The sequence below is a fragment of the Squalius cephalus genome, assembly GCF_949319135.1.
Source record: "Squalius cephalus genome assembly, chromosome: 9".
NCBI classification, from domain to species: domain Eukaryota; kingdom Metazoa; phylum Chordata; class Actinopteri; order Cypriniformes; family Leuciscidae; genus Squalius; species Squalius cephalus.
The window spans coordinates 25746481-25766846 of NC_137130.1; the positions used below are offsets into that span (position 1 = coordinate 25746481).

Sequence of the window (20366 nt, forward strand, 5' to 3'; positions counted from 1 at the left end):
TGTACTAATATATATCTTTTTTTTTTATTTCCAGTTATTTTTGTAAATAGATACTAATTTTTGTATTGATCCATCCCTATTGCCTTGTCATCCTCTCTTACCTGTCTGCTTTCTCTGACAGTGTTCAGTGACAAGCTTTGGCCTGCTCTTCCCGCCTTTATCTCCAGTCCTCCCCTCTGTATGCCGGATAGAGAATCCCGTTTAGCAGCTCCTTGTTCCCCGTGGCTCTCTTTCCCACCCTGTACTGAATCATGGCGAGTGAGGTCACACACTTCTGGTAACCTTCTGAACCTGAAGCTCGCAGCCAGCAGAGTGGAATGACTGATTTAAAGCATGGGGACATTTCTTTCCAGCTGCTGCGCTGTCTTAGCCAGCCTCTTTCCTAATTGAACTGTCATTTAACGTCCACTTTTAAAGAAAACGATCTCTGCCTTCGAGCTGCCATATTTGCATTTATGAAATACATCTCAGCGTGGATAAGATACTCATCTCACCAGAGGTAATGAAATCCTTTATGTGGTGTAATTGTGTGCGGCAGGCATCTCTTGAGTTATATGCTGCGGTGTGATGGGAGTTAATATTAGAGTTGCCGCCTCATTAAAGAAATAAAACAAAGGGCCTTGTGAATTTTTTTTTTCTCCATTTAACATTTTTCTGGAATCCGTTTTAATGTTTAAATTAAATGGTAGTAATTAATTAATTGAAATCACAAAACATTAACAATTTATAATTTATGATTTTTTTTTTTTTTTTTTTTTTAAATGACCCTATGAAATGTTTTATTTTTTTCAAAAACGGTGGTAATCAAATGAAGGCATAAAACATTAACAATTTAATAATTTGATGATAATTATTACTTTGACAAGTGCATTCTGCTATACAATAGTATTTCTGTCACAATTTCAAGTCAAACCTAAATTTTTATTTTGACGAGTTGTAGTGAAGACCTTTGAATTTCTGTATGTAATGATATGACGATAGTTTTTATCAAATGAAAAGGTGAAATGCTTGTGAAGTAACTCTCAAAACTGTGGTGTGTTTATTTGCATTTTAGTTTTAAGCCCATAATTCATGGGTCAAATTAGTCTTTTGTAGCCAGACTTGGGCATAAGGTCTGGTCCACATTGCAGCTTGTTCTGGCCAAGAACCTCCCATTTAGAGAGAAAGGGACCATCTGAATCACAGTTTGTCTTGTTTTTACTTGCAGTTTGAACAATTGTGCAGTATTTGCCAGTTTTATGTGCAATATGCATCAGACGGTCAGTGGACGTTCTGTGGGCGTTCAGCTGGTGTGCTGCCTGAGGCTGAGCTATGACTTCGCTTTGTCAAAGCAAATGAAATACTGTAGCGACCTTCCGAGGACAGTTACATGGAGATCATGCAGGACCTGAAGTCCTGTGCTGACATACACTACAGCCAATATTTATTTTAAGGGAAGGTCTGTTTATTCTATAGTCTAGGGTCTTATTGCTATCATGAAGACCCTGTAAAGAAAAACGTAGCTAGACAATAGAAATAGACTCACAACAGCATTCAGAAACCTGAAAGCTTTGCATATGGGATCTGGAACACTTGAGCGTTGTAGGCAAAGCGTGAAATGAAAGCTGTTGCTCACACATACACACCCACATGCGCATACACTCTCAGGCTCACTAGGTCTGCCCTTTCCTTCTAATGGCTGTGCATCTGACTTAGTACCCGTGCCTGAAGCCTCTCGCAGCAGGAGCACAGAGCTTTAAGTGCGCTTTCCTGAAACACCATCAATACTTAATCAGTCCATTACTATTCAGTGCATATTTAATCCTTCGGCAACTCTCTCTCACGTCTCAGGCAAGCCGTTTAAAATTGGCCATGCCAATAAACCCGCCTACTTACTCATTTATGGGTTTAGCAATTGCCTACTATCATTTCTGTCATTTTGCTCAGAGGAACAAGAACACTCCATGTATTTTGAAAACTTCTGCTCAGCCTTTGACAGTCTCAGTCATTTTTAATGGCTTTTCTGTTTGAAGGTTTAGCTCTTTATTTAATGAGACCAATGGCATGGATTAAGTGGCTTAACCTTCGCGACTCTTAGCGAAAACACTTTTCTGCCTATATCGCTTTTCCTTTATCACTTGCATTTTATTACTCACACTCTTAAGATTCATTGTTTGCTCTGTTTTTTAGGCTTGTTAGTGCTGTTGTCAGCTATATTTATATATATCCGGCCTCACTGTTTAATGTAATGAGGATGTATATAATTTTTTGCGGTGAACCAATATAGGTTTTTAATGGTCAAGACAGAACAGGCTGTCCGATATAATGCCATAATGTGATATAATGCATGTTAGTGTTGGAATCAATTGAATTATTATATACACAAAAAATTCACCAAAGAAGAAATTGTGCTTTGTAAGTCTAAGGGAGGCAAATATCCAAGCATGCATGGTTATGATTTGCTGATCCTAATATTGTCAATCAGTCTTTCACGATTTATCAACAATTTGTATCTAAACTTGAGGTGACGTGTAATTATATTTTTTGCCACTGACTTGTCAACAAACGGGATTACAAAAATAATGTTTTCAAACAAGTTAACCCTTTCTGCTAGATTCTGTTGGTGTATCGAGCTGGCAAAAGCATTGTTTGCCAACTATGGTCACAAGTTCTGTCATTAGCGACATAGTTTAATTTACAGCAAATATTTAGTACAATCTATACGTGTGTCCCAATTCATGTACTTGTGCACTATTCTATGCCATTTTGTATTATGAACAGTGCGCAAAGTGTGTTTACCCTAAAAAATTTGGGTGATGCACCTAATTAATGTGGAATTTTGGACACTTCATGCGCTTCGTCGCAGATTTCTTGCGTACTGGAGAAGGAAAGGCTATCAGACTCTGATGTTAGATAAAAAAAAAAAAAACTTGGGCTATTGTAAATTCATACACTAGATAGAGTACATAATACATTTTGCATAGTGTATATTTTGGCACAATCTATCTATTTTTCTATTAGCCTTTCAGACAGGACATAGTGAGACAAAGATTCACCTTATAGATATTTGTATTGAATATACTAATAATCACGTGTAAAACCCAAAGTTAAAGAGAATACAATATAAACAAGGTCATTTTACGGAATGAAAGATAGGGACAATATAAATTTCATTTTATGTGAATTAGTTTGTCAAGATAATGAAAGAAGTGAACATGGTTTGAACAGATGGTTCGAAGTTACTACAATTTCAAGAAACAGTTGTGACTAGCTAGTTCATTTCTCCAACAATTAATTATAGGCTACTATGATTGTTAAGCAGTGAGTTACATCATTGTATGTGAAACGCTACATCATTGTATGTTTTGATAGCACCACAGAGCCAAAGTGTTTACACTTTTCAGAGAAATGAAACTGTAAATGACTTACTATTTGTGTCATCTTTAACCTGTTAAACTAAAGTATTACTGTATCCTCCAAACTCCCTTTTGTTACTCCTCCGGTTTGTCATGTCTTCTCTCCCTCGCGCTGGTATATTGGTTGGGTGGAGGGAGTGTGAGCTCACCTGCCGATTAAGATGTGTTAAATAGAGCATATGTAATCATGTCTGTCTCTTGTCTGAGTCATGCATTTGTCATAGAGGGCTTGACTTACTGTCTTAGTGCAAAGATATTGTCCAGACCTTTGTAAGGGTTTTCAATCTTATCTGTACATTTTCCTTGGCACTTAATGATTGTAATAATTGGTCAGGTAATGGAGTTAGCTCTTTTACCATAACTGATTTCTTTCTCTTTCTCTCTTTTGGTAGTGGGACTCGATGAAAGATGACAGAGGAGGTGATTGTTATAGCCAAGTGGGACTACACGGCTCAGCAAGACCAGGAACTGGACATCCGGAAGAACGAGCGCCTGTGGTTGCTGGATGATTCCAAGACCTGGTGGAGAGTCCGCAACGCATCCAACCGCACCGGCTACGTCCCCTCTAATTACGTGGAGCGAAAGAACAGTCTGAAGAAAACCTCACTTGTGAAGAACCTGAAGGATACTCTTGGTAAGACATCTCACAGTTCAGTGAAGCATTTCACCAGTTCACAGTCCTGCCGAACTAGCAAAGTCCCTTTAGGGCAAGTTTGTTCATTCTGCAGCCATCTTGGCAACACCCTCAGGAAGCTATTTTTTATTTAGGCAAGTAGAATATCTACTCAAGTAATGAGAAAACAGAAATCTCCAGAACCCAAGTTTACATGTCCATAGCACATGCCAAATCAGCGAAATCTGTCAACAATTGAAAGGCTTGCTTTCCCTTGTTTTGGTTCAGTGTTGAATTTGACAACAGGCATTTTCATGACTAAATCTCCTTAGTTTTTGCAAAGGAGACCAGTCAGATTTAAGGCTCTGCTCATTAGCTAATGGTGTTGTTTGGATCTAAATGTCATTCTGAAGAGCTTGTGCAGGTCTAGAGCTTGTATTCCTTCAGTAGGAGATGACGTGCGAAACACCCTCACAGTTGCCATGCCCTACTTCCCCCATACGCCTCCGGAGCTTCATGCCTTTAACGCTCAATCTGTTATCTCAAGGCACTAAGGAAGACTCTTGGGACTTTCGTTTTTGGCAGCGAGTTGTTGGCCACTGAACCAGTGGAGTGCCTTTGATTGCATGTGCTATGCTTTATAAAAATGATTTAATTTATTGTTGAGGTACTTTGATCTAAAATCAGCATGCTAGGCCGGCATTCATTCATTCTAATGAAACGTCTTAATGATATTATATGTATCACAACACAGAGAGCAAGTGAAGCATCTAACAATCACTTGCCTTAAGTTTTTGATGATTTGTTATGGTTTGTTAAGAGAGGAGCAATGAAAATAATTGAAAATTGTCACTGTTTAAAAATGTATCTCATGTTCAAGATCAGCGTGGCCCTTGGGGCTGACATTGGAAGTCAGGAGCCCCCTGCTGTCCATTACCAAAATTCTCAATACTCTGTTACGCTATACAGTTTAGACCTCAAAGTAAACATTGATGTATTGTACTTTATATTTGGAAATGTTCAGAAATTATTTTTATATTTTGTGTTCTCTTGCTTAGATTTTTTTTTTTTTAGATCTGTTATGTGCAGAATCATATTTTCCATAACTGGCCAATATTTTTTTCACAAGTGCAAGTTATCCATCAGTTCTCCCATGAGCCGTCTCAGGACCTACATTTAGGTAAGACACAACAGGTGTGAAGGATTAATGGATTTCTAGCTCCAGTGCATCCCAATTTCTAGGCCAGAGCCTAGAAATTGAGCCTAGCGTTTCCATTTTCATGTGCTACAGATGGAGAAAATAACTCATGGGTGCTGGTTGAGAATATAACCTGGAAAGTTTGGAAGGAGAATTTGGAAATCCATCCACACTGCACTGACCATGCAAAACATTAGAGAATGCTTATCCCCGTCTATGCTTTTGTTTATCCCATATGTGATTACCAAGAGTTAATGAGCTCTGAATAACATTTTGTTATTTTGTTAATGAGCTCTGAACAACGGGAAGCAGGGAATCGATAATGCCTCCTTTGCTGCAGGGGGTAGAGACGCAGAGAGGTTTAATAGCTACTGAAGTTGTTAAACGCAATGCATTTTCCCTTTGACAGCCAATGAAATTGGAGTAGGCTACCATTCAGCTTTCATGAAAAGTGTTACATTTTACCTGCTTCCTTTCCATTGTGTTCCATTGTGTGTGAGTGAATGTGTGTGAATTCCAGGCAGGTTCAGTGGAGAACTGTTAAAGCAGGTTAGGCAAGTGTTGAAATGAGACTCCTCATTCAGATTTAATCTGTTCATCCACAGCAAAACGTTCAGCTTGGGATAATGAACAGTACAGATGGATCAGCGTAGTGGGATTGACTTGTTCTTAATTTGTGAAATGATTTGGAGTTATGATTACATTAGTATTCCTCCATAATCTGTGAAAGAAAGATTACAGGAGGATCTTCGAAGAGGAAGGTCATGAATATGCGGCAGTGACCTTCTAAGTTAATTCTGCATTGGGAATTAATTCCCACTGAAAGGCCACAGGGGACCTCTGATTGGTGGTTGTCACGGATACCTTCACTCAAACCCTCCCTCCATCCTGTTGAGCTCAAAACCTGTCACTCTTTGAAGATCAGAGGATCTCGCTAAAGAACTGTCAGCGTACCCTCACACACACTTCCTCTTGGCACCACTGAGTTCCAGAACTCACACCTACCATCATTCCACTTGCATCTCACGAGAGTTGTGCTTTGAATTGGCATTTCCTAATAAACCATTCCACCAAGAGAACAAAAAAGTGCAAAGGATGTAGCTCTGTGGTGCTACTAGCTCTATTTGTTTTTGGGTATCCCAAACCAGCCCAATGCAGCAACATTAGTTTGATTGAAAAGGCCTATCCTTTTAGTAGAAGTTGCTTGGCTGGCGCATAGTTACTTTTGAATGGCTGTCAATGGAGAAAGATGCTTTGAAAGATGTGCCCATATTGGTGCAGTTACAGCATCAAACCTTAATCCCTTGGATTCTCCATCTGTTTGTCTAACTAGTGGCAGATATTTAAGTTAAACATAACTTTAGTTGGTTAGTGTCTTTCGTTATTGACTTTTGCTTTGTCTGCTGTGGATTCCACAAAAGGATGCATCAAGGGTGCGTAGTGACCTCAAATAGGTTCATGAGAAGCTTTAAGAATCATAAAATGACAAATGGGACACCCTAGGGTCTCATGGACTCCAAAGAGTAAAGTTCAGCATTTGAACAACCAACTGTGTTTACATTAAAACCACATTAAGACATTTTGACCAAGAAATGCATTATATCATTCACAAGCACATTATTTCACAGCATGGACACTCTTCATAGAGCATGCATGCACATTTTTCCTAACTTTATTATTGACTTGTTACTTAAGTACTAGTGCTTTTGACACAAGTCTTGCCATTTTTATTTTCCTTTATTTACTACAGCTAATTCCTTTGTCCACTCCTGTTGGGGGTTCTATCCACTGATATATATAGAGAACTAGATTGCTCATGATGTCATAAAAAGTGAAGCAACCGCGCCACCATATTGGTATTTTGCCATATTGCCTCACATTCTATTGAATTAATAGGAAATCATCTGATTTTAATGAGACAACGTTACCTAACGAGTCAGCGTTTTTATATCTGAAGGAAGGCTATACATTCTTACAAGGCAAACATCTTAAACGTTTAAAGTCGGGAATTTCCCCTGCTTATTAAACATTACGTTCATCTTCATTATACAGTAGTGAAAATAAAATCAGCTGACGGACAGGACACCTCAACATTTGTATAACAAATGTCGAAATGATTCTGTGATTCTGTTCACTGTGGTTATGTAAATAATATGTTATATAACTTGATTGTATTCGTACAGTAACTGTAAATGATTCAATGGTGTTTATGTATTTAAGGACATTTCCAAATTTATACGGTCGTTTCAAGCAAGATGATGCATGGTAAACCTTAGATTTGAATATAATTCAGTGCAATATAGTAAAAGGGAATTGTATTAAATATTTTGAATATTTAATGTATATTCGAATCAATTTCTGCTAATAACCTCAGATTTGTTCATGCTTAATATTTCCAGCATAATTACGTACATAAAGAAATCTTTTTCTGTTTACCTGTGTCAGCAGTGTGCAGTAGACACACCCATCTTATTGATTTCTATAAATCGCTAATCCTGCCCGAAAAGACCATAAATATTACAGATAATGTTAGAAGTATCAATTAATGTGCATTGTGCATACATATCTTAAAAACTATTCATGTGCGACTGATCCATGGAAAATGGGGTTATTTTGGGTCAATGTTTTGGCTATAAGTCAATGATGCCCTCTGTCGGTAGGGAATAGTAAGATGGCCGCTCGCACTCTTCCAGTGGCTTCACCGCCTGCTAGCAGTTTAGAACACAATGAGCAATCCAGTCATTTATATAGATCAGCAGTTCTCACCTTCTAAAATATCAACACTGCATTATGTGGATGTGGTGCTACGATAGGAACAGTCTCCCTGTCTAAAACATTCTTAATGTGCAACATTGTACAACCCCAAATCAGAAAAAGTTGGGACACTGTACAAATTGTGAATAAAAACAGAATGCAATGATGTGGAAGTTTCAAATTTCAATATTTTATTCAAAATACAACATAGATGACATATCAAATGTTTAAACTGAGAAAATGTATCATTTTAAGGGAAAAATAAGTTGATTTTAAATTTCATGGCATCAACACATCTCAAAAAAGTTGGGACAAGGCCATGTTTACCACTGTGTGGCATCCCCTCTTCTTTTTATAACAGTCTGCAAACGTCTGGGGACTGAGGAGACAAGTTGCTCAAGTTTAGGAATAGGAATGTTGTCCCATTCTTGTCTAATACAGGCTTCTAGTTGCTCAACTGTCTTAGGTCTTCTTTGTTGCATCTTCCTCTTTATGATGCAACAAATGTTTTCTATGGGTGAAAGATCTGGACTGCAGGCTGGCCATTTCAGTACCCGGATCCTTCTTCTACGCAGCCATGATATTGTAATTGATGCAGTATGTGGTCTGGCATTGTCATGTTGGAAAATGCAAGGTCTTCCCTGAAAGAGACGACGTCTGGATGGGAGCATAATTTGTTCTAGAACTTGGATATACCTTTCAGCATTGATGGTGCCTTTCCAGATGTGTAAGCTGCCCATGCCATTCGCACTCATGCAACCCCATACCATCAGAGATGCAGGCTTCTGAACTGAGCGCTGATAACAACTTGGGTTGTCCTTGTCCTCTTTAGTCTGGATGACATGGTGTCCCAGTTTTCCAAAAAGAACTTCAAATTTTGATTCGTCTGACCACAGAACAGTTTTCCACTTTGCCACAGTCCATTTTTAATGAGCCTTGGCCCAGAGAAAACGCCTGCGCTTCTAGATCCTGTTTAGATATTGGCTTCTTTTTTGACCTATAGAGTTTTAGCCGGCAACGGCGAATGGCACGGTGGATTGTGTTCACCGACAATGTTTTCTGGAAGTATTCCTGAGCCCATGTTGTGATTTCCATTACAGTAGCATTCCTGTATGTGATGCAGTGCCGTCTAAGGGCCCGAAGATCACAGGCATCCAGTATGGTTTTCCGGCCTTGACCCTTACACACAGAGATTGTTCCAGATTCTCTGAATCTTTGGATGATATTATGCACTGTAGATGATGATAACTTCAAACTCTTTGCGATTTTTCTCTGTGAAACTCCTTTCTGATATTGCTCCACTATTTTTCACCGCAGCATTGGGGGAATTGGTGATCCTCTGCCCATCTTGACTTCTGAGAGACACTGCCACTCTGAGAGGCTCTTTTTATACCCAATCATGTTGCCAATTGACCTAATAAGTTGCAAATTGGTCCTCGAGCTGTTCCTTGTGTACATTTAACTTTTCCGGCCTCTTATTGCTACCTGTCCCAACTTTTTTAGAATGTGTAGCTCTCATGAAATCCAAAATGAGCCAATATTTGGCATGACATTTCAAAATGTCTCACTTTCAACATTTGATATGTTATCTATATTCTATTGTGAATAAAATATAAGTTTATGAGATTTGTAAATTATTCCATTCCTTTTTTACTCACAATTTGTACAGTGTCCCAACTTTTTCTGATTTGGGGTTGTATTTCCTAATAGAGGCAGGACACAATGAATGGCAAATGGAGCCTGCAGGTTTACTGTGGGGTAAGTTCCAAGCTAATCACATAGATGGGGAGTTAATTGAATGAAGATATATTTGGGTAATATTGTGGTATGGAGCTTAATGCACAGCATAATGGAAGGGGGAGCACCACTATTGCAGCTTTGATGGTTGGATGATTTTGCCTCTTAAGAAGTCATTTTTATATTGGACAGAAGACATAAACCGAAGGTGTAAAGGTTAAGGAGAAAGTGGTAATTGCTTTCCAGAAATGTGAGTTGATGGACGCTTATTTTGCCAACTTGTAAAAGCAGAAATTAGGGCTTTGTGGGTATACAGTTGTGTGAGTGCCTTTGTGGAATGGTGTAATAATACTGTCTGGCTGTGTTAAAATGAATGTGTTGGAACGGCCATAAGGGAGTATTTGTTTTTGTATTACTTGCAGTAGTATGGTGTGCCATTTTTTTTGTCACTTGAGATGGACCAAATCAGCTCTTTAAATCTCTATTCAAATCAACAGCTTCATCCTTCTTTGGGACTTTTGAAAAGAGGTTTCACATTGCTTCACCTCAAAGACTGCTTGCACTCAGTTTTCATAGATTTTTTTCTGTCTTCATTCTCCTCCTTTTTTTAAGCCTTCTCAGGCGTTCCTCTCACGTATTTGTCACTGGTGGTGGGACGTGCTTCTATTTCTAGATTTCCCAAAAGGTCTCTGTTCTGTTTGTGTTGCAGTGTTCATTCCCTGTCAGCCCGAGCCTCAGAAGCACACAGTCTCAGAGTTCCAGCATAGGGGGAAGTTTCTGCTCCCTTTGAACTGCAAGATTGACTTTTAACTTTTCTTGTTTGCAGTCCAGGTCACTCCCCCATCGTAGAGATTTGTTTCTGCTCCAGACTGCAAGTCACTGTTTAGAGCACTGATGCCCACTGACACTTTGCTAGGCCCCATGTTAAAAATGTTACTGACCAATCCTATCTTAGCAACTATTCCTATCAATTATATTATCAGACAAGCTTTTGCTTAAAATCTAAGGATCTGCACGTTCGGATAGTTTAAAGTTTAAACAGACTTTTCCTGAAATTATCTACAAATATTGTCATTGCCGGGGCATGTATAAAATGTACGCAAGGAACTGAGTTCTGTGTAACCCTTCATCCGAAATGAACATGTATAACGTGAGCATCAGTAAGAACAAATACATTTGCTTAAATTTTAATTCATGTGAATAACTTTGTATCATGATTGATCATTGTTCTTACTTCAGTGTAGTCAGGTACTCAAGCCCATCCCTACCTTCTAGACTGCAAAGGGTTGATATATCTTACCTTAAAGTCCTGTTAGTTCTTACCTCAGAATTGACAGAGGTATTTCCAGGTTAATGTGCAGTGTGGTGTGAGACTGACATTCCTAGGGGAATTACCTGTTAAGTGTACTTCAGTGGTCAAGGACCCAGGAGTTGAGGACTAATGGAAAATGGGGCTTCTTTTTTTGTCTTCACACATATCTGTTAGTGCCTAGGCATGCGACTCGCGTGCAAGAGATGTTTGTGTGTATGTGTATGTGCAGGCACGCATGAATGCATTTGTGAAAGCTTTGCAGTTCATTTGATAGGCTCCTAGAGAATTGTGACAGACATCAAATGTTCTCTGTCATTCTGTGCATCATTACTTGCCAAACTGATTTCTCTTTCTCCTGTCAACTCACGTCAGGATGAGTTTTTTTAGAGATTTTTCTCATCCTCCCCTTGCACCTTTCCCTGTCTTATCAGTATGAAGCAGCTCCGGCATACTGCCCCTGTTGCCTGGGAGGCCCATTTCGCTTTAGTTGCTCAGAGACAGCTGGGGTTTGGAGTGTGCAAGGAGTTACCAGGCCTCAGCTCAATTTCCACACCTCAGTACGTACTACGTACTAGTACTAGTGTTGTCAGAAATATTGATAATTTGATATGTATCAATACTGAAATAACTTAAACTGTTCCAATACTCCTTTTCTGCAGTATCGATACACCGATACCAGCTATACGTTATCGCTTCTCTCCGACGGTGACACACACCCGTCTCTTCTTATTCATTTGACTCATTTGCTCCGGTTGAATAGTGCTCAACTATTATGATATGTGTTGTACGTGTCTACATAGGATCAGTAGAGGAGGCAGTGGTAGATCTCCTCTGTTACCTGGGAACAAGTGAGAGGGCTTATTTTTGGCTGCCTGTCAAGACACTGAGATGCAAACCGGGGTCCTTCTTAGAATGCGGCAGGGTCCCTGTCTATTTCAGTGGCATTTAGAGAATGAATTATTGACATGTACGAAATGCTCATTATAAAAACCAAACAGCAACATTTTTAAATCATATGGCTTTGTCTCGTTTTGTCACCAAAACATGCACAAGACATTGAATACGCAGCCAGAATGCTGGTAAACGTGTTTATATGCAGAGCAAAATTGGAAAATGGGCAAAGACTTGTGTGAGCTGATCTGGTTTTGCTAAAACAGTTTTTGACCTATGTCATATAAAAGAACACTAGATTTTAACCTTACACATCACCGGGTTATTAATAGGGACGAGTCACTGGTTTAACTCTAAACAACGATAAAATTCCTAAATATTTTAATTGTCATGAAAACCGCATTTGTAATGTGTGCCAGTGTGTGTATCGGTACTTTTTGTATATTTCCAGCACATTTTAACAATACCATGATAATATTGATAACCGTGATAATTTTGGTCACTATAATTGTGATTTGAAATTTTCATACCGTTTCATCTCTAGTTATTAATCCTTATCTGTACAAGATTTTTTCTTTTTTGTGATAGTGATGAACGTGCATGTTTTTAGGATCTGTGCTCAAACCATTGTCTGTTTTAGGTTACTTGTTCCTTTGTTAGATAATCAGATCATAGTAATCCCATTTCTCTTTAAAGCTGAATTTGAAAGTCTTCAATCCTTAATCTCTCTTTTCTTCCATGGTTCCCAATGCACCCCCAGGACTCAAGTGTTTACTTTCCTCCTTGGCCTTTATCACAGTCTGCTCTGTCAGATCACTAGTCTTAGTAGATCAGCTTCTATTTGCTCAGAAGTGGTGGCAATTTTTTATAGTAGGAGAAAATGTAATGCTTCAAGACATCAGGGAACTTCAGGGTACTTGGCAGTCTGTGGTTAGAGAGTAGGAATGGGAATTGTAAGGAATTTAAAGGAGAAGTCTGTGATTTCTGCAACAGTCATATCACCAACAGATTGGCAAATACATTTTGTCCCATTTGGCATTTAAAGGTGCAGTAATTGATTTTTGAAAAATGCTGTTGAATGTGGATCATACCAAGCACCACAACAAGCTTGTAGCCAATAAGCAGGAAGGGGGCGTGTCCACTCATGATGGGAGAGGAGAGAGAGTGAGCCAATCAGCAGAAGGGGGCATGTCCACTCGAGCAAGAGGGAGATTTGAAGAAAAGAACGATGGCTGAGAGAGAGACATTACAGAAGAGAAAAGCTCAGAGGAATATCACTGTAAAAAGGAGGGGATATGATCAGGTTATGATTTAAAATATCAACAGTGTTCAACAACGATTTTGAAAAATCACATCCTGTACATTTAAAGCAATACATTTTCTGTCTTTGTGACCGATTCATTGCAATAAAAAAGGCATGTCGTCTGTTTATTGTCAAATCAGTGATCTGTATAGGCTCAAATGAATCAGTAGTTTTTTCAGATTCTCACTTCCTTACTTTTCTGCCTCTTTCTATTCCTCTCAGGACTGGGAAAAACGAAAAGGAAGACCAGTGCTCGTGATCCATCTCCCACACCCAGCACAGAGGCAGAATACCCATCCAATGGCAGCACAGGAGGGGGTGGAGGGGGCGGGGCCGAGCGGATCTATGACCTGAACATTCCCGCAGTGGTGAAGTTCTCTTACGCAGCTGAGCGTGAAGATGAACTCAACCTTGTTAAAGGGGAGAGGGTGGTGGTCATGGAGAAGTGCAGTGACGGCTGGTGGAGGGGTAGCTATGCCGGCCGTGTTGGTTGGTTTCCATCCAACTATGTCCAAGAGGAGGTGGGATACGCAGACAATGACGGGGTCTTTGGGGACACTTTGGGGGGATTCCGGTCTTTGAAGGTTGGGCAAGGTGCGGCAATGGCCAACGGCCGGCCAGGAGGCTCCGGGAGCTCTGTTCTGCATGTGGTCCAAACTCTGTACCCCTTCAGCTCAGTTACAGAGGAGGAACTGAACTTTGAGAAGGGTGAGACTATGGAGGTTATGGAAAAGCCAGAGAATGATCCAGAGTGGTGGAGGTGTAAAAACAGCCGCGGCGTGGTCGGCCTTGTGCCCAAGAACTATGTGGTAGTGCTCAATGATGGGCCAGTGGCGAAGGGCTTAGGGTCAAGTCATGGCTCGCCTCACATCAGTCACACGGTGCCCTCACGTACAGGCAAATTTGCTGGAAAAGATTGGTATTATGGTAGCGTGACACGGCATCAAGCAGAGTGTGCACTTAATGAGAGAGGAGCGGAAGGGGACTTTCTGATACGGGACAGTGAGTCATCGGTAAGTTAAACTGATTTTGAACAGTTCACTTACATCTATATGCCAAACTACCTGTTGCAAACAAACTTTCACATAGTAATGTAGTCTTATTTAGGTACAGTATGTAATTTATGGGAAACCAAACTAGCCAACTGAACCACACAGTGTTAACCAATTATTTGTGCGACGCACAGGATAGTGGATCTGTTTACTTGCACAACCCACTGACTGAATTGTGTGAAGAAAGATCTATTTGGACAGTGCTAAATAAACCGTGAAACGTGCACAATTTATTTGAATTCCTCAATGGAATTCAAATAAGTTGCATGGTTATGTGCATGGTACACAATTTGACTATGGGAAGTCAAAATCTCAATGACTTTGACTTCCCATAGTCAAATTGTGTAGGGGTGGACAGTTTGACCAAAATCTTACACTTAACCTCCAATCGCTCCCCGGGCGCCGCAGTGAATGGCTGCCCACTGCTTCGGGTGTGTGTCCACGAGTATGTGTGTGTTCACTACTCAACGCTCCTAATGTGTGCACTAACTTGGATGGGTTAAATGCAGAGGACAAATTCCGAGTTTGGATTACCATACTTGGCCTTCATGTCATGTCACAATACATATACACACCTGTGGCCACATGTCATTTGAACTCTGTAGTAATGCTCCAAGTTGCAAATCTTGGCGACCATAAGTCTACACCAGATGTGAGTGGATCGTAGCAACAATTTTTCAATATATGCCGTAGTTTTCTGCATGTGACATTTTGAAAACCATGCCATGGTATTTATATACAGTATAGCAAAATATCCACTGGTTGGCCTCATGTCCCTCAGTTATTTATTTTTTTATTTGATTAATTTTGTTGCTTTGTGCCTTAAAAAAAATAGTAATTTGTCATTTGGAAATTATTAAAAAGAAAGATAGAAAATTGCATTTCACATTAAAAAAGCTAGTCGACAGCTTTTCAGTGATCAGTGATTTAGGAAGGAAAGAACTTAGAAACCACAAGGAATAATTAAAGATGTTTTTATTATTATTAATTTCATTAAAGAAATCTTAGATCAAATTCTGGTGCCCATGAATGCTACACTCTATTTTGGCTGTTATGTGGCCTTATTTAAATCAATGCTGCCATCTGGTGTTAGGCATGGAGAAGCAGCAACAACAATGTCCCAATAATTTCTCTCTCCGTATCTCTGTCCGTTGTTTTCCAGCCCAGTGATTTCTCCATTTCTCTGAAGGCTGTGGGGAAGAACAAGCACTTCAAGGTGCAGCTTCAGGACGGAGTGTACTGCATCGGCCAGCGGCGTTTTAGCAGTATGGAAGAGCTCGTTGAGCACTACAAGAAAGCGCCCATTTTCACCAGTGAGCAAGGAGACAAACTCTACCTTGTCAAGCCCCTTGCCTGAATCTGGCACTGTTTTAACGGACGTTACCTCTTCCCCCGTGCACCTCTGTTTCCTTCTTCTCTATCTTTTCTTTTCTCTTCCTGCACACTACTCTGACTTTACTGAACCCTTGACTGAGGGGATGAAGATATACTCCTTTACCAACCAACTTCAAGGACTTCTAACTCTACATCGCCTCCAGTAGCAACTTTATCATTCTTTTAAAAAGAGATGTCCATCCTTGATATATGCGTCCTGTTTAGTTTTTTAAAAGTGATTTACAGCCACCTTGGAGATTTTAGCTGAGACAGACAAAATGCCATCCTCACTAAGCAACATCTGTAGAACTCTCTTTGGACTGCTGTTCTTTTGCTCTTCCTGTTGCTGGTAGAATCCACAACCTCAACCCACATTATACTGGTTTACATTTCTCTGCCTGAAAGAGCATTACAGTATGTACAATTGTAGCTTTTGTACTGAATTATCAGAGGGGAGTAGATTCATGTGCATGTCTTAACCTTGATCCTTCAGAGCAGATGGCTATGTGAAGAATGAGGAGTGCGATTTGGTTCCCAACTGAAGATTTGTCTCCATTCAAAGAGCTCATACGAAGACCACGCAACATTTCTGCGTGTTCACACTGGTTGAATCCAAATCCGATCCAATAGTGGGAATGACAGTCCGATTTCGCCCTGAAATAAAGCGGTGCTGTCCCATCCTCTGAGCCTTTACAGACGCTGTTTTTGCATCTACAGTCCGTCCAGCATTCATGAAGGCAGTGTTTGGACTTCTCTGCTCCTACAATGCGAACATACACATCTTTCCAGGTATTTCTCTTGGAACCGAGTCACTTCAGGGTTTCTTCAGAATCAGGGTACTTCATAAAGGGAGATAAATGCCGCAGTTACGACAGGCGTCAACAGAGACTGGGATGAAACGAGATTGTAGCTTCTAAGAGAGAGTAGTTTGAGAGTTTTTGAATGTGTGTCCTTTCAACCAAATGTGCCACCCACTTCCAGTTCTGCTACTGTTGATGTCTTATTGCACCTCACCAACACGTCTTCTCTGCTCTCAGTAACACATAGTTGATTGTGAACACTAATTCAAGAGTAATAAAACAAAAAATATGATTTTATTTCTGTACTTTTGTCAATTACTATGTCTGTTTACCAATAAGCGTGTTGGTCAAGGGGTTTTCAGATTTTTTAAAAAAAATCTTTTTGTCTGAATGTTATTGAGCAATGTTATTTAATTCCTCTTTCCACTGTATGTACATATATATATTAAAAGAAAAAGATATGGTGCATATATGAATCGTTTAGATCCAGCATTATGGTACTGTATTGAGGACAGTGTGGTGAGAATTGAAATACTTTTGTTCAATAAAAGTTTTGCAGAATAACGTAAAAGGACCTTCTGCGATGTTGCCTGTGTCTGATTTCTGTGGTGCAGAGAATAAATGTATCAGTGCATCACAACACCTGCTGATTAACATTTTAAGAAAATAAATATCACATAGTTTCAAAATCTGCATGTGTGCAGTTCACCAGTAGATGTCACTATTAGACAGCTCTAGAGTAAAGCAGAAAAATAAAATAAACAATGTACCTTCCCAGTCTTTTCAGACTGTATGCCCGTTTGGATCCTTTTAGACCCATTTCCTCTATCCTCTATGTCAAGCGCCTTCATTTCTAAGCATAGTAACATCCATTATCATAGCCTATTACCTAACTGTGATTAAACAAACACCTTGTGGAATATTTATTCACTTTTTTGTCAGAAAATCTGAGAGAAATTATTATCAGAATGATTTCAGCTTATGGCTACTGTTAAACTTTGATGATATGTGACAGGGGCCACTTGTGCTTTTAGGGGGCAGGTATAGTTCACCTAAAAAGGAAAATGCTTTCATCATTGACATTTACACCCTCATGTTATTCCAAATATGACTTTCTTCACTTAAACAAAAGAAGATATTTTGAGAAAGGTCTCATTTCTTTTTTTTCTTATGTCTTCTTTCTTTCATCTATGTCAACGGGCACCGAAATGGTTTGGTTTCCAACAATCTTCAAAATATCTTATTTTATGCTCAACAGAAGAAAGAAACTCATACAGGTTTGGAACAACATGAGGGTGAGTAGGCCGAAATGATGACATTAGGGTGAACTATCCCTTTAACCTATTTTTCTGAAATCTCTACACGTGAACTAAAATGTTCCATTTGTTTATTTGACAAGAAATCTTGTAATGAGCAGTGATGACATCACACGTAATATCTAGGTACATTTCTGCATTTGTAAACTCTTCACATGATATAACAAATCAAATTGATAACAAAAAATAAATAAAATATACTGCATAATCTTTCAGATGGGCCTACAGAAATCAACAGAAAATGTATTTATCTGTAGTAATATCATGAATGCTCAATTCATAAAAGCAAAATTAAACCATTTATATTACATGTTATAGGCCATCCGTTCTCTGATAGTGGACTCTTTGCAAATCTCTGGCATCACATGAATAAATATAAGCTACAGTGACTAGATATTGAGTACCATAGTACAGTGATGGTAGAACTTTTGCCAAGCGTGTCAGAGGTTCTGGGTTCTAATCTGCACTCGTATAGTTACGCCTATGCATAGATTACAACAAAAATCAGTTCATGACCATATTAATGATCATAGCTACTTTATGATAGGCCTAATCTTTCTACAGAATTGGTTAATTAAAAATATTAAAAATAAATAAATAAAGATATACAACATTAAACACAAAAAATAAAGATAGGGTAGGGGAGAGCGGGGCACAACCTGACACATTTTGGTTTTGGCTCAATTATAAAAAATAATAATTAAGTTAGATTAATCTATTCTTTTTTCTTTTTTTTTTTTTTTTACAAAAGTAACATACACATCTCTGCTACAAATGAACACTCAAGTTTTTTTTCTAGGACGTACCATTTTCGGACAGTTGCACTGAAAGTGACAGAAGTGCAAATGTTACAACTTACCCCATACGCAGGGTTAATTGTAACAGACAGAGGGGTTAGTTGTAAAACTTGTGTGTAATACACATAATTCAGTACTATTTTATTTTGATGTTGTTCGTGCATCTGCATAGATAGATATCCATAGATCCATCCCTCATCCAATTATCCTTCTATTATGGATCAATATCATGGATAGAGATAGGAAAGGGCTGCACAGTTTTGCAACAAATACATAAATAAAATCATCAGATATTGTAATTGCTATTGAATTATATTTGTGTGTGGCAGCTTCATGCAAAATTATTATTATTAATAATAATAACAGTAATAATAATAAAAACAAGCTTAAATCAGGGTTTATTGCATAAACAAATGTGAAAAAAATCATACTTTGACATTTAAATTCCAACATTGTTTGTGAAAGTCCAACAAAGTTAAATGTGGCAAAATAAATATATAAATAAATACTCAAACCTGAAAAGTTGTGTGGCTCCCAGTTTTCCTTTCATTATCGTTGTACACTTGGCAGCTTAGTTGTAACACTGTGCTACGACTAACCCCACTGTGTAAAAAATAGTTTAAGCCTAGCTAACAGTTGCATAAGAGTTTTATGTTTATGTAAAGTGCATGTTTAGCCAACAAGACAGTGATTAAGGTAATATAAAGTTAGATTTGGTGACATACACACCCAACTCAAAACACTCTTTGTCCAGTATCTTCACAAAATCTTATCAAAACTTTCCACAAATCAGCGGCAGTGAGAGAAAAAGAGCAAAAACACAACCTGCTTGACCCTAACTATGTAAAAGGTCTGTTACATTTAACCCCGCGTTAGGTTGTGCCCCGCACTCCCCTACAAACAGGGCTAAAGGCACATCTTAAGAAAAATGAGCTTTTCACTGCTCCCATAATGCATGATTGTAGAAAATCTATATATGTTTGTATTGAACATTGATGGAGCAACAGATTTTGTGTGAAAATAAATCTTATAAATGAATAAATCCACACACGGGATAAAACCAGCATGGGGCGGAAAAAAAGCACGAATCATTTATACAAATACTTTGTATAAAATAATATGTTTTTAATGAACTCTAAGTTAATATTGTTCAGACCAATCACTTGAGCAAAGTTTGTACTATTTTCTGTTTATTATTATAAAATAATTCCTTTTTGTTCAATAAATATAGTCATTAAAATATAAAATATGCTATTTCTTGTGTTATATATGTATGGATGGATATTCTGTAGTGAAAATCTCTTTTAGGACACTGATTACCACTTGATGCCCTGAATTTGGCTCACTGTACCACCGTCCTGTAATAGAACATAAAAACTTTCTGAAGAAAAAATTCTGCAAATAGTTTTCAAACCTATTTTGTGGATATGTCATCTAACATTATGAATATTCTTTTGTTTTCTTTTAGATTTTCAAGGTTGGATCATAACCATATAAAAAAAAAAAGAAACTATCCACAATCCTCATTCACATGGACTGTTTGTACAGATGTGTGATTGGCGAGGTTTTCTCTTTGGATGATTTGTCAGACAGGATGATCATTGTGCTGATGAATGCAGGGAAGATGTGAAGGTAGTTCAGTCTCTGTCTCTCTGTCTGTGCTGATGACTTACGGGTTTTCACTCCCACACCTGAAATCTGTCGTGTAAATGCAATCTTGTATAAACATGAATGACATTGTGACCATTAAATGTACCACTGATCTTTCTTTCTTCTACTTCTGCTTGGCTATTTCTTCTGTCGGTGCAATCCTCACCGCTGAAG

The 20366-nt window shown here is 38.7% G+C and overlaps 1 protein-coding gene across 2 annotated transcripts in view; it reads left to right on the forward strand.

The window, feature by feature from the left end:
- nck2a (NCK adaptor protein 2a) overlaps positions 1-17008 on the forward strand; it is a 68579-nt gene extending 51571 nt beyond the window's left edge. The window contains exons 1-4 of one of the 2 annotated variants that reach the window (XM_079880867.1): positions 461-499; positions 3788-4029; positions 13426-14216; positions 15418-17008. In XM_079880867.1, coding sequence (XP_079736993.1) covers positions 3804-4029; positions 13426-14216; positions 15418-15612 — 1212 coding nt within the window. In that variant the 5' untranslated portion in view covers positions 461-499; positions 3788-3803 and the 3' untranslated portion in view covers positions 15613-17008. Of the gene's footprint in view, positions 1-460; positions 500-3787; positions 4030-13425; positions 14217-15417 lie in introns of those variants that run through there. The other variant, XM_079880866.1, reaches the window with a different exon arrangement.
- The last annotated feature ends 3358 nt before the right edge of the window (positions 17009-20366 follow it).